Source organism: Hibiscus syriacus, unplaced genomic scaffold, assembly GCF_006381635.1.
Source record: "Hibiscus syriacus cultivar Baekdansim isolate YM2019G1 unplaced genomic scaffold, ASM638163v2 tig00116962_pilon, whole genome shotgun sequence".
Lineage (NCBI taxonomy): Eukaryota > Viridiplantae > Streptophyta > Magnoliopsida > Malvales > Malvaceae > Hibiscus > Hibiscus syriacus.
The window spans coordinates 3049162-3065092 of record NW_024063488.1 but is presented as its reverse complement, the minus strand read 5'-3'; the positions used below and the strand labels follow the sequence as shown (position 1 = coordinate 3065092).

Genomic DNA, 15931 nt, shown 5'->3' with positions numbered 1-15931 from the left:
TGATATGATAAAATCTGATCCTAGAACCGTTTGAGGTGTATTTTGTGTATCGACTCTCCGTTTATATTATGTCATTGAGCTAGTGCTTGAAACATTATATTGTCGAGCCATTGATTGAAAGAAATGGCTATGCCATTAGACATCATTAAAATATGATTTTATCATAACTCAATCAACAAGTTATCATTCAACTTAGACAATCATTAATTTTTAACAAAAAAAGACGAGTTTGAAACATATGAATAGTTGGGTGACCATTATGTAACTTTTAATAGTCGGGTGATCATTCTGTAACTTTTAATAGTCGTGGGATTAAAAAAACATCGTCTTATAGTCGGATGATCATTTTGTAATTTTTAATAGTCGGAGGACTCAACAAAATAAAATCTTATAACCGGGAGACCATTTGTATACTTTGCCCAAAGAATTAATAGTATGAAGCATTTAAGTAGATATTGTGTTAATTTCAGATGTGGGCACATGTGTACTTTCCTGAAATGTGGGAGTGAATTGCAATGGAGTGGAAACTGCCCAATCTGTGGTGCTTCAATCCTTGATGTTGTGCCAGCCAAGTTATGAAGCATCACATCTAGGGATGGCAACGGGTCAGGTTCGGGCTGGGTATTGATCCCTCCGTCTCCGTTCCCGTTTAAAAAACTCGTACCCGTCTTCGCTTAAAAAATCGTAGGGATTTAAACGGAGATCTTCATCGGGTAATCGGGTAAAATCGTGGGGAAACGGGTATCCCCGTTTAGCATAAACGGTTATTTAAACGGGTATCAGGCCGGGTATATATATTTAAATTATATATATATATATATATATATATATTTAATTTAATTTAAATTTATTAATATTATATATATATATATATATAATAATTATTTTTAATATTTATCGGGCCGGGTATCGGGGCGGGTAATCGGGGCGGGGATTACTAAACCCGTCCCCGTCCCCGTTTAACATAAACGGTTTTTCCCCATCCCGTCCCCGTTTAGCATAAACGGATTTTCTCCATCCTCGTTTAATTTGGTTTTCGATTTCGGGTTTTTTTTGCCATCCCTAATCGCGTCCAGTTCTTGCTCCACAGGACCCTTCGTCGTCTGTATTAATGCTTTGTTAACATTATTTCAAATTAATGCACCCCATTCATTAATTTCAAATCTTCTTTCTCTTCTTTTGAATAAATGAATTTTGGAAGAAGCGTAGATACTAATTTTCGCCCAACAACTTTATCCCCAGAATTCTCGGCAACCCAATTTTTCAAGTCGAAGCTCAATTCCGTGTCCACCCGAAAGACGGCCGCAACAGGAAGTTTAATTATTCCATATCTTTCTCCTCTTTTTGTATAGTTTTTTTATGTGATCAATTATATATATCATGAGAAAATTGAGTTGGGAGGATTGCCATCGCCTCTACAGTATTCGATCGAGATTAATTGATTAATAAATCGGATACTGATAATTTTACTAAAAAAAATTATATATGTCATGCGATCTTCTTCTGTTCTATTAAAATTGTCAATTATTAAATTTTAATGATTAATTTTTTAAAAATTAATTATAATTATTTTAACTATAAAATATATATTCAAAAAATAATAAACTGGAGATTTTTAAATATATTTTTCATATTTTTATTAATAATAAATTTAAAGTGATAAGAAATTAAAATCAAATATTTTTTACTGTAAATAGTTAATAAATAATAAGGATAAGCTTAATCATAGGACGGTTATACAATATAGTTGAAATTCATGTCATGAAATCTTAATATTTTAAAAGTTCAAAAAAATGGTTTAGTATTGATACCTCTAATATTGTCCCCAAATAGAGATACCTAAGAGAGCTTCAAAGTCTAATTTTTTTTAACAAAATTAGAGTTTACTGATATTTTGAGGAGGATATTGATACTCCTCATGGGTATCAATGCTTGCTCAAGGTATTGATCCTTCTTTGGGGCTTGAAGTTTTAAAAAAAAATATTAGAAAAACATTCAGTGGTGCATGTATACATTACTCGGGTAGGGATGTACTCACCTTGAAATCTGAATTTTTTTTAGGTTTGTTGTTGTTGAGATAATAACTGCTAGTTAGTCAGTTTGTAACAGTAGCTGGTAGTTAGTTAGTTACAGATTATTTAAATTGACTTTTATTATATAAGAAGTATGATGTAAATGATTCGTATGATGAAATATACAAGGCATTAATTTTGTTGGTTCAGTTTCTTAACATGGTATCATATAGCTAAGTTTTTTCTTATAATTATTTGCCTTGTCACACTCAATCTTTTCTTTATGCTACCTCTGCCATTGTGGAACCTAAAACTTTTTCTCAAGCCATATAAAATCTTGTTCGGATTCAAGCCATGCAAGAGGAAACCCAAACACTTGAAACCAATCAGACATGGTCTGTTGTGTCTTTGCCTTTTGGAAAACCCCATACTGGTTGCAAATGGGTTTATAGGGTGAAGTATAAAGCCTTTGGTTCTGTTGAAAGGTACACAGCGCGTTTAGTGGCTAAAGACTATAATCAACAAGACGACATTGATTATTCAGAGACTTTCTCCCCTGTTGTTAACTTGGTTACTGTCAGAACCTTGTTGGCTCTTGCTGCAATGTTTGATTGGTCACTCTATCAGATAGACATTTATAATGTTTTTTTTTTTTGCAAGGTGATTTAGTGGAAGAAATCTACATGGAATTCCCTAAGGTGGCGTTTGGTTAGATGAAATCCCTTGGAATTGGTGAGAATTGGAATCAAATTCCACCACTTTCCCATGTTTGGTTCAAGTTTTTCAAGGGAATTGAAATCTCTCATGGAATTCAATTCGATCAAATGAGAGAAAGTGAATTTCATCCAAATGGATGGAATTCAATTCCCTTGTTGGAGGGAATTGAAATTTGACCATACTACCCTCATCAATCATTTCGTAACTTATTCATAAATTGAATAAAAATATTTTTTTATTATTTTGGGTCAGGTCGGGTTTCTAATTCATATATTCGAGTCGGGTCGGGTCGGGTCGGGTGAAACTTTATTTTGGTCGGGTCGGATCGGGTTTTTTTAAGTGTGATATTCGGGTCGGGTTCGGGTTTAGGGTGAAAAAAACCGGACCGACCCGAAAATATATATAATTCAGGTCGGGTCGGATTAAGTCATTGTTTTTATTAAATAAAAATAATTTTTTATTATTTCGGGTCGGGTCGGGTTGGATTTCTAATTCACATATTCGGGTCGGGTCGGATGAAACTTTATTTTGTTCGGGTCGGGTTTTTTAAGTGTGATATTCGGGTCGGGTTCGGGTTTAGGGTGAAAAAAACCGGACCGACCCGGAAAAAAATATAATTTTACCTTATATATTTAAGAATAATTACAATAATACCCCTCTATATATAATTTTTTTCAATTAAGTCAATGTTTTTATTGAATAAAAATAATTTTTTATTATTTTGAGTCGTGTCGGGTCGAGTTTCTAATTCATATATTAAATAAAAATAGTTTTTGGTATATTTTTTAGTAACTAATTAACATACTCCGATTGGAATGTATCGAAATATTGCTCTATCTTTTGGTAACTTATTAACATATTTTGATTGCGATGATTTTAACTTATAATGTTTATTAGCATGTTTTTTATAATTTATTGAAATGAATAATCAATCAATAAAATAAAATTTTAATATTTTTAATTTTTTATAATATATTACTACATGTAAGTTGTAAAATAAACTAAAATAAAGCAAAAAAACAAGAAGGGCAATTCTGTCATTTTATATTACTGAAATCAAATTCATCTGACATGTCTGCGAACCAAACAGAATATGGAATTAGATTTCAATTCTATTTCCTGCCAACCAAACAGAATATGGAATTGGATTACAATACCTACAGATTCTAATTCCTTCACAGATTCCAATTCCCTCATAAACATTTCAACAAACCAAACGCCACCTAAAGATTTCAGCAGCCAGGGAGAGGGTCTAGTATGTAGACTGTAGAAGTCAATATATGGTTTAAAACAAGCATCCAAGCAATGGAATATGAAGTTGACTGAAGCCTTGTTGGGTGCTGATTTTCAACAAAGCAGATTTGATTATTTAATATTCACTAAAAGGAGAGGTGACAGCCTAGTTGTGATGTTGGTTTATGCGAATGATTTGTTGATCACTGAGAACAGTGAAGAGTTGATTATTGAATTAAAAGAAATTTTGAACAAGAGTTTTAAGATGAAGGATTTGGAAAATTTGAAATATTTCCTTGTTTTGAAATTTTGAGGTCAAATGAGAGAATCTTGATAAACCAGAGGAAATATGTCATGGAACTCATTGAGGATGCTGGATTAGGAGGTGCCAAGCCTGCTTAACTTCATTAGAGCAACATTTGAAGCTTACCATTGTTGACTTTGATCAAGGAACACATCAAGAGTATAGTGATTTAACTTTGGAGGATAAATCAGTTTATCAACGATTGATAGGGAGGTTATTATATCTAACTCATACTCGACCAGACATTACTTCTGTTGTTCAACATTTGAGCCAATTCATGCAGCAGCCAAAGACTTCACCCTGGATAAGGTTTAATGTTTGAAGCAGTACATGAAACAAACTTGGGAATGAAGCATACAATACCAGTTAGACTTCTTAGTGACAGCAAATCAGCTGTTCAAATAGCAGCTAATCTTGTTTTTCATGAAAGAACAAAACATATTGAGATAGACTATCAATTTGTCAGAGAAAAACTTTAAGGAAAATTGATCCAAACTGAATATGTGACAACAACAGAACAAGTTGTTGATATTTTTACAAAGGCTTTGGGGACACAACAACATAATTATTTGATGAGCAAGTTAGGACTGAAAGACATTTTTCAGCTACCAACTTAAGGGGGAGTGTTGAGATAATAAATGCTAGTTAGTTAGTTTATAACAGTAGTTGATAGTAAGTAAGTTAGTTAGTTAGTTAAAGATTATTTACATTGAATTGTATTATATAAGAAGTATATTGTAAATGATTCGTATGATCAATGATACAAGGCATTAATTTCATTGGTTCAGTTTCTTAACGGTTGTTCATTTTATTAAAGGTGCTCACCTGAAATTTTATTTGTGCCTGCCCCAATTCTATTATTAATATATATGTTCACCCTGAAAAATATTTCTAGATTCGTCACTAAAAATATTGATGTAATGATACCTAGCCTATGGTATTCATACATGAGCATGAGTACTGATATTTCATACCTAGATTGATACCATTTGACGACTTTTGAACCTCTACACTTTAAATTTATGCATGGTAGCGATACTTTAAGAGTGGATACCGATGCACAGTAATTTTTATATAGAAATTTATATTTTAAAGGGGTCACAACATGTCCTAACCATGCCTAAATCATATGCAATCGCTTGAAACATACCAAAAGCATGGAATGTGACATGTTTAAAATATGTAATTGACTGATTGAGGAGATTTTAGCATGATAAGTAGTTTTGTGCAACTTTTATGCTTTTGAAGGTTCCTAAACGCTTCCTAACACGTCAAGTTATAACCACAAACTGCTTAATCTATTCCCATAAGTTTGTAAACTCAAAATCTACATAAAAATATTTTTGATTAGTTGAATACATGAGCGTGGTAAAATATGGCAAGATCATAATTTAAACAAAACAAAGTATGACATGCAATTATTGTTTAAAAAAATATTTAGTTCTTTCTCTTTTTCTTTGTTTTCTCTCGATATTTTTTTGTCGTCTTCTTTTTTTCTTTTAATTTTATTTAGCCGGCAACGCTACTAATTTTAATATCGGTTGTTGACTGTCGGTGATAATTATTATTTTTTATACTATATCATTTGTTTTCTTCTCTTTTTTTTCTTGTGTTTTTTTAATTTTAAATAAGAATCTTTGTCTTTGCGACACACTTTTTGTTCGCTCTTGTGGTCCATTACTTATGGCTTTTGTTACCTTTTTCGCATACATCTACGGTCGTGTTGGTTCTCACACAAAGACTCTCACAATTTTTGTTTTCTGATTGTTATTATTTTCTTATATTCTTTCAATCAAACAGTGTAATTTTATATTCATGTCAAAGAAACCAAACAAGGTAGTACAATATTCTCAGTAATATGTTAAGTGATATTATATTCTGATAATCTTATTCCCAGAGATAATCTTATATTTTGTGAACCAAGCAACCCCTAAGGATGAAAAAGAAGTCGAGTCTAACAGAGTTTTCTATAGTGCGAATGATGGAGGCCTTCTACGTCGTTGAGTATACGCGAAAGTGGATATGATTGGAGAAGGTGGGTGGCAACTGGTGATCGATGATGTTGATGGCAGCTTATGATGTCATCAGTAGTCGGAGAAAATAAGTGGATTTAGGGATTAGGGATTTTTGAATTTTTGAGTATTTTTAGAATTTTAGAAATATTTAGGGTTTTTGAATAATAAAATAACTTTAAAATTTTAAAATAAAATTTATAAACACGTCACATGTCACATTTTGAATGACTGATATTTTTTTTAACGGTCGTCACGAGTTAGACACTTAAACTAGTAACGTTAGTAATATTAGACAGTTATATTGACCGAAAAAAGTTTATGCACCTAAATGAGAAAATATATATAGTTTAGGCATTTTTTTATATTAAGAGTTCGCTTGTTTCATGGAAAATATATTTCGGAAAATTATTTCCGTAAAACGAATTACATTCTTTGAAAACTAATTTATAGAAATCATTTTATGGTATTTGGATGATGATGTGTAATTGATTTTCCATTGATTGGTAATTTTTTTAGAAACTACTTATTACAAATAATGAAAACAATAGATAATATTATTTATTAAAAAATTATTATTTTTATTTTTAAAGTACAAGTTAATATTATTATTATTAAAATAGTATTTTTACAATAAATAACATGATCTAATATATATTATTAAAATAAGAATATAGTATTATATAGTATTGTAATATAATTAAATATATTGATATATTATTATACTATTATACTATTGAAAATATTATATTATTAAAATTATTAATAAATATATTTTAATAATTAATATTTTTTAAATAATACTAAAATAGTATATTAATATTAAATATATAAAATAATATTATTTTAAATATTTATGCTTTGAAGTGAAAAGTTTAAAAAACTACTAATGAAAATCTGACCGTAAGTCATTTTTTCAGAAAATACAAATAAAATTTTGTTAAACATAAAAAAATAAGTTACATTGACTTCAATCTATAATTTCATAAACTTGACTCGATTCTATATTTTTATGATCAACAAAATTTCCTTTTTATTGTAAGTCAAATCGAAGGCTATGGCATCCTGAGGACCATTTTGTTAACTAGGAAACATTTATGATAGTGCTTTTGGTTGAGTTTTGTACTAATAATTTAAGTAACATCAAAGTAGTCAATATAATGAATGAATTAAGTATTTTTTATTATATAATTTAAATTGAATTATGCATTTAATATGTCAATAATCACTTTTATTCTATTTTGGTCATTTAATTATTTTTTATATCAAAACCATATATAATGTTATATTTTAGTTTCATTTTGGTCACTCTCATTTAAAAAATAACAAAATTACTAACGTGACATTTATAAATTTTTTTCAATGATGATGTGGCATTATCTTATAGTGACTCATCTACATCACCGTTAATTTTTTAACGATAGGTGATCAAAATGAAATCAAAACATAACGTTAAATATGATTTTGAAACAAAAAAAAATTTAGGTGATCGGAACAGAACACAATTATTAGTTGAGGTATTAGATGTGTAGTTTACCCTGTAATTTACTTGTAACACATTTTTAATATAGATGTATTTAACGGGTGATTTGATTTTGATCCCCCTTCCGGAAAAGGACTCTTACTGCAATAGAATCAACAATCCCAATTCCTAAAAGAGAAGAAGAGCGACTCAGACTGAATTCGAATTTGGTCATCCTCATCCTTTTCGACCGACGGAGGTAGAAATCGATGATACTTTTACAATCCCATTCACGATTCCTTCTCCAGACTTTGCTGAATCGAGTCCAGAAGTACTTTCTTTTTTCCTTCGGCTTTTTTTTTCCATTTCATTTCCTTTAATCCGATAAATATGAACTTTTATTGTTTTATTTTATTTTTTTTTTTGTTTTCTAATTTTTCTTCTTTAATTGCATCTTTGTTCTTGTACAATGTTTATATATTTGAAAAACATGTTGGGAACTCGAGCAGAATCAGGTCAAAGAATCCAACTACATTTCTAGTTCCTAGATGTATTTATCATTCTTTATGGCCTTCTCATATGAGGAGTTTGATGGTTCCTCTTCCTCATCAGATGCGTAATCTTCCATTGTTGGTTGCAATGCGTTGCTCACTCAACTTCTTTTCTTTTTTTTCTTTTTCCTTTCTAACTAGTAATGATAGGGTTTAGATATCTGATCCCCTACCCTAGGTGTTGGTATCCTGTAGATGTATCATGTCCACTGATGATACAATCCCCAAATATGGCCCTTCTTTAAAGCTTTGAAGCTTTAGCTTTTCCAGAAATAGTTTTTCTTCTATTGTTTTAAAAGATTGTGTATGAAAAATAATTAACATGAAAGATACAAATTCCCGTTCGAACTATAGTATACTGGGTTTATTTATTTATTTTTTTTGCATAGTTCAACTGTTATAAAGAATGAATTGATGAATCGTCAAGGACATTTGGATACGGTTAGGCTTTTCAGATGCGTTTAAATTCTAGGGCTTTTTTGTATTTAAAGTTTAGTAGCTAGTTTTGCTAGATTCCACTTCTCACAAGCCTCAAGCCTGCAAAGAATGTAGTGTTAAGAGTGTAAAATTGCTCTACTTTATATGTTAAAGGTGTATGCCAAGTTGGAACCATGCTATGCGTGCTGTCAATGGTCATGGACTCATATGTGCCATGCTGTAATATTTGTTTAATCAATTACACATGCTGGTGTTGAGTATAGAAACATATTTATTTCGGTGGAAACCACTGATTACTTTTCAGGCTACCTGGACAGTTCCAGCTTATTGTTTCCTCTCTCTTGCACAGCTTGCTAATTTCTCTCATGTTGATTTTGCAGCCTTGAAAAGGCAATTGAGCTAGACCACCACTGGGTTGAGTTTGATGATGTTCGTTACCATGTTCAGGTGATTTAAAAGCTTTTTCTTTGTTACAGCTATGTAAAATAAATTGAGCCATTCATGTCCACATATTGGTGTTTTGCTCGGTTAGGTTCTCTGAACTGATAGGATACCAAAGCCACTGTAATTATATTATTCTCATAATGATATGCAGGTGTCAGTGAAGAATCCACATATTTTACAGCTTTCATTATCACTACCTACACCACCTCTAGAAACTGTTTTCGTTGGCGGACTTCCATTTGGAGCCATAGAAGCTATAAAAGCAGCTTATGGTGTAATCGTGCAAATTCTTGATCCTCCAAGGGATGGCTTCAATTTGACATTGAAACTGAATTTGTCCAAACTTCCTCAAGATGAAGGTCAACAAGTTCACTTTTTTAGGTCTTTATGAGCTTGCACGGTTATATGCCAAAATATTAGCATCAACCTATTGAAAATTCCTGTACTTGATTTAAAATTAATAACTAATGTTCAGAGCATATAAACGTGTCTAAGCTTCTTTATTATTTGCTAAATGTTTCTCAATGACTTTCCTACACTTAATTCTCTTGGTTTTAAACTTGATATTAGTAAGTACATCTATAACTGAAGCTGAATGGTACTATATTACTAGCTGAATAGTCATAGATTTAGAAAGGATATATATGTGTATATATGCACCTTTTCTGAAACACAATAGGAGCTTTAGTTTAAGAGGTCAATCATATCTTGTATCGTGCTTCTACCAAGTAGCTTCCATGTCAAATAGTATGTTTGTCTGATAGTTTCAGATGCATATGCAATGTTCATCATTCCATATAAGAAAGAATGCTTGTCATAGCAAATAACGATAATCTGTCCAGTGATCACGGGAGTCAGTATCACAGCAAATAGAATCAGCTATGTTTGAAGTGTGCTCCAAACACATAAAGGAGTAATGTGCTCTTATTGCATGCACTCTCTGGTTGGGCTTTTTGCCTCATCTAGGTTTGCTATTCACAGCCACCCCATTAATCACACAAATGAAATATAGTTGAATTTTATCCACTATCAAACTCAATCTTATTCTATAAATAACTCTTTCTTTTGAAAATGCAATTAGTTTTTTTACAACGAAGGTACCTTTAAAATATTTTGCAGCCATCAGCTGACCTTATTACTTTATTTTTAATTGATGGAACAGTGCAAGGAAATTATCTGTTAGTGCCTGTTTATAGATGAGTTACAAGCATTGCTAGACTAAATTTTGTGTGTTTATTAAATAAAAACAAAATATTTGGGTTTATAGATGAGTTACAAGCATTGCTAGACTAAATTTTGTGTGTTCTTTATTAAATAAAAACAAAATATTTGGGCCTTTCTGTTGCAAAAGGATGGGTGTATGCTGTTCAACTTGTGGCAGGGGAGCATATCAAAAAGTAATATCTATCTATTATTTAGCTTCGTTCATGGTTGAGTAGGATTAAGGGCTTAGATACCCATCTTAGCTGACTCTCAGTAGAAAATTTACTAGAGATATTAATTAGATGCACCTTCACAGTGAGTTTAGCTTTTTCTTATTTCCTTGGTCTGCATTCATTATTGTTCTTGTGTGACAGTTGATTTTTATATCCTACAGAGAACAGACATACACTTTTGGTAAAGATTGCTTCTGTCAGAGAAGTGGTATTAGGGGCCCCTTTAAGAGTAATCCTAAAACACCTTGCTTCAAGGACTGTTGCTCCTGATATAAATCAGTTTGTTGCCCTTGTGCATCGACCAAATGAATCCTTCTTCCTTGTTCCCCAGGTATTGTTTCATGTGCATAGCCTGGTTTTAATTCTAATGATCTACATAAATTTATTTTATATTTCATTCTCTCATGCGGGTATTATTTGTTGTGCCTCAGATAGTCCTCTCTCATTCTCTTTATGTAAAAATAATTGTTTGATTTTTTTTTTTGGTTGGAGGTGCAACCATGTGTCCATGTCTACCTTACTGTGGTTACATTGTTATTTAACTGGATAGAAAATTATACTTTAGCAGGCAGAGAAGGTGACAGTGGTATTTCCAATGAGATTCAAGGACTCAATAGACATTGTTCTAGCAACCTCCTTCCTCCAGGTACATTCAGTGGGTGCAACAATTATATGCTGATCTTGTGGTTATATTTCTTGTTTTTCTCTCTAAATGTTTCATCATCATTCAGGAATTCATGGAGTCAAGGCGTACAGCTGGGCTGAGTAATGCACCTCCTTGTTTGTGGTCTCAGTCTCCCCCGCTAGAACTGAAGGGGGCAACTGATGATGCATTATCAGCAAATGCAGGATTTGTTACTTTTGGTAATACCAGAATATTGGAGATCCTTTTCCACTTTAGTTCTGTGGCCAATATTGACAAACTCTGATGTTCAATAATGCAGTTATTTTTCCCCGGCATGTGGAAGGCAAAAAATTGGACCGTACTGTGTGGAATTTATCAACATTTCATGCATATGTGAATTATCATGTTAAGGTCAGTTTTATTTTGTTTACATTTCTTTGCTTCATTAGCAATTTTAAATTTGAGATACAAATAAGTCGAGTGCTTGTAGCCTAATTGTTATATTGACTGAGCAGTTCGTGTAATAGTTGTTAGACTAGGATTCTAAATTGATTGTGTACTTTTTATATGTATTATGTTTAAAAAGAGAGAAAATAAGATACGGGTTTAAATAGACTGCAGTTAGGCATGAGAGTTGGAGAAAGTGCTTGTTCCTGAGAAGGCTATGAAAGACACGAATGAAGTTGTTTTTGATAAATTTTCTAATAACAAATTGTCATCCTAATTTAAAAGCTGTAGAAATCATGCCTTTTGGTGGATTCAACTTGGCATTTATGATGTAACTGTCACGTGCCTAACTGCTGTGTCTGTAGTAGTTATAATCTTCTGTAAAGGAGTGATCTAATTTTATGGGTCAAATCTATGTTAGGAAAGGCTAGTAATTTGGTTTGTTTAATTAAGACTTAGGTTATGCTTTTATTTTTTCCTTGGGGTTCTTGATTCTGTTTTATATTTCAGTTTTTTTATTTTCCTTTTAAGAAGCCATTTAAGGAAATAGGAGCACGTGATGCTGCAGAAGTGTTTGATGATATGTTCGATGTAGATCTTGATGAGATAGGGATGTTTGGAGCCTCAAATTGAAAAAATCTCATGGAAAATATTGAGGGCAAAGCTATAAAGTCACAAGAACAACAGCCGAATGAGAGCTAGAATGGTGATGTGCTAAACATGAAAGATTGCAATGCGATGCCGTGTGTTAATTGACCCATGTCTCGAGTTGTTGAGATTGCATATAGGGAAATCATACTTGAACCCTTTTTTCACTATAGGTATAGGTTGATACCAAGCGTCAATTTCAAACTCAGCACTGGTAATAGATGAATTTGTTGGAGATGTGCTTTCTGCTGATGGAATAGCACCTGGTGGAGAAGAAACTGAAGAACTTTGAAGTTTTTTCTCTTGGTCTGAACAAAAAACTATTATGAATGTACAAGAAGCAGTAGAGATGAGAGAACTTTATGGCATATCATGAATTGAGGAACTTGAGTATCTTCACTCGGGTGTCCAAAAAGAAAGGAGAATTCATATTGATAACAACCATTGGATTTAAGGATGGATGACATGAAACGTTCTCTAGAGAGTTTATTCGTTAAGTTTTATCTGATATTATACAATATGCTCATAAGATCAGAAAATTCGTAGAGGACTTAATGCTAGGCAGCTGATATCAGTCTAAGCACAAATTAAGTAGGATGTATGACTCCAATCCAAAAAAAAAATGTAGGATGTATGGCACATAAGCAAATAAGTTTAGAAATGATTGCATAAAGCAAAAGGTTGAACTCCTTTCTATTGAGAACTAATTTGGAGGACATGTAAAAAGGAGCTCTATAATTGCCCTCTCCAGAAAGACTGATAATGTAGTACCCTGTTTTTTTTTACTGAAACTACTAATAGTGTGGTTTTCAATGCCCTAAAAAGATATGGTTAATCACCAATATCTTTCTGGAATCTATTATATTTGGTTATATATATATATATACTAAATTGCATGTTAACTATCTACACTGCTTCCTGGTTAATATCATTCTAATGTTTTACTACAGGGAATTCAAGGAACACCATGCATTTTTGGCATTTTAACATATCGACATAATAATTGTCTTTTACTTCAGCTTGCTGTATGATTAGACACTTGTGCAATGTTTAATTTATATGATTTCCATTTTATTCCTTAGTGCTCAGAGGGGTTTATGCACAGCCGGATGCGACGGCGTGTGGAGTCATTGATTCAGGTAGTATCATCTGTCACTTGATTTTGATTGTGTCGACGACATCTGCAGTTTGACAGTTGTTCCGTAGGATCCATTTTGCTGCAAGCTTTCTTGTTATTATCTTGAGTTTTTTTTTCCCCCCGACAGTTTTTGACTACTGGTAAGAATCTATATGCAGGCTCTGAATTGTGCCAAACCAGATCAGGAGAAGACCAAGAAAACATCACAAACAAGATCTTTGAAACGTCTGGTATGTAATGTAAATGATAAACGCCGTACTTAATATCGAATTTGCTGATGCTGAATAAGAAATATGCTTGGTTGTAGAGTCTCAAGGACAGTCGAACCAATTCAAGTTCATAATGTGCTAGCTGTTGATATGCCTTCGTCGTTCGTACCGCCAAGAAAAAAAGTAGATGGCCTGTCCTGGGTAAAGATTAGGATGACAGTGGGTGGTATGAAATTATTCAATCTGATTTTTTGTGAATGTGGATATTTCATGGCAAATTTGGATAGGAATCCTTGAATACATGAATTTTGCTTTGGCTTATTTCGGATAATATTTGATACCAAAATCCGTTATATGAATTCACTTGTATGGATATTATTGGATACTTAAATCCATTATCGGTTTACATTTTCATATTTATATCTTTGAGTCTGGGCTGTATATATTATGGCCGAACTAGTTTGGAAAAAGAGTAGGCTACAGCATGGACGGACCCAAGATTTGGATGAATTTTTAAAATTTTAAGAGACGTAAACTTATAAAATTTTAATAGAGTAAAAATAGATTATCAATAAAAGAATATAAAGAAAACATTTAAAATATATTATAATTTAAATTTTTCAGAGAAAGATTGCCTTTGTCTGCTCCCCACCTATCCACGGGTTACAATTTATTGATTCAGTACCTAGTGAGCTGAGTTGTATTTTTTTTTTGGTTTAATTTGGAAAAAAATGTTCAAAATATATATATTGAGTTAACTTTAGGGGTTTAAAGAATTTTTCGTTAAAATAGTTGTCTTATGTTTTATCTGTTATACTTTTAGGTGTTTGGTCTGTTAAGGTCTTTAAATTCGATCGTTATTTGACACGTATCATGTTTATATTTTTTGGATTTTTTATTTTTTTAAATTAAGAAAATTGTTATTTTTTATAAAAAAAAAATCAACTATTTTTTGAAATTATATAAAAAAGAAAATGGTTTAATACACTTTTTAGTGCTTAAACTGTACCTCAAAATACAATTTGGTGTCTAAAGAATTTTTTGTTAAAAATAGGTGCCAAACGTTTTCAATGTTATATTTTTAGGTGCTGGTATTGTAACGGTCGTTAAATTTAGCTATTATCTAACACGTGTCACACATATAAAATTTCAAAAATTATTTTATTTAGAAAAATCTTAATATTATAATTTTAAAAAACCAAATTTTACATCTTCCGTTGCTGATTGGCCAACGTCGGTCCATGGCCATCACAGTTGACACCATCAGAACTGTTTCACCATCGCGACCAAAACCCAATCCTCACCCACCGTGAAAATTACGCCAATCGTGTGAAAAACGTTGCGAATGGTCGCCAGATTTCTAGGTTTTTCGTTGTTGTTTTTTGTTGATTTCGACAGCTATAACCATTCGTACATTACACGGATGCCATTGTTAAGTTCCTCGTCCTGCTCCGAACAAAGCCCGACCTGTGGTGACCATTCACCATTGGAGATGGGGGGATAGGAGGGAGAGGGACGATGCGGGATAGGCACCTAAAAGTGTAACAGATAAAACATTATACACATATTTTTAGCAAATAGTTCTTTAAGCACCAAACCGTATTTTAAGATAAAGTTTAAGCACTAAAAAGTGTATTAAGTAAAAAAAAAACCTTTGAAACTTTAAAATATCTCATTCCAACCCCCATTACCAGCCGTCGTTAGTCATCTCTAGATGTCTTTGACATTGTCGAATGACCTTCTCCCGTCGTCGAACCTTCACTGTCAATTATTCCTCTTGCCGTCATCCCAATCCCTTAAATTTATAAACCCCTTAACTTAAATCCCTAAACATAATACTCAAATCCTAAATTTATCATATCATTTTCATGTTTCAGAGAGGGGAAGCATGCATTAATGCATGAAATTAGATTTGGCGCTAATGATTTGGCGCACGATTGAGAGAGAGTTGCATCATTGCACGAAATTAGCGCACAAATGTTTTTTTATAATTTTAAAACAATGTTTTTTTAAAATAATAATTTCAAGCGTATTCTAAAAAAATTAAAATTTTATAAACTTTACATGTATCACTTAAACGGTTATTATGGTCTAAGCATTTAAAAGTGAAACAGAGAAAATGTAAAACGCTTATTATAACGAAAAATTCTTTAAACACATAAAATTAACTGAAATTATAGTTTTAATGCTTACTTTTACATTAAAATTATTTTATTTGGGGGTAGGAGTACATGGTCACATTTTATTAATTGAAT

The 15931-nt window shown here is 32.0% G+C and overlaps 1 protein-coding gene across 1 annotated transcript; it reads left to right on the top strand.

The window, feature by feature from the left end:
* The first annotated feature begins 7892 nt into the window (after window positions 1-7892).
* LOC120190066 (actin-related protein 2/3 complex subunit 2A-like) lies at window positions 7893-13841 on the top strand. The gene is made up of 10 exons (XM_039193192.1): window positions 7893-8071; window positions 9110-9176; window positions 9325-9532; window positions 10771-10940; window positions 11178-11255; window positions 11341-11473; window positions 11554-11645; window positions 13412-13468; window positions 13626-13697; window positions 13775-13841. Exons 1-10 carry the CDS (start codon window positions 8010-8012, stop codon window positions 13808-13810), a joined length of 975 nt encoding a protein of 324 aa, XP_039049123.1. The 5' UTR covers window positions 7893-8009; the 3' UTR covers window positions 13811-13841.
* Window positions 13842-15931: the final 2090 nt, after the last annotated feature.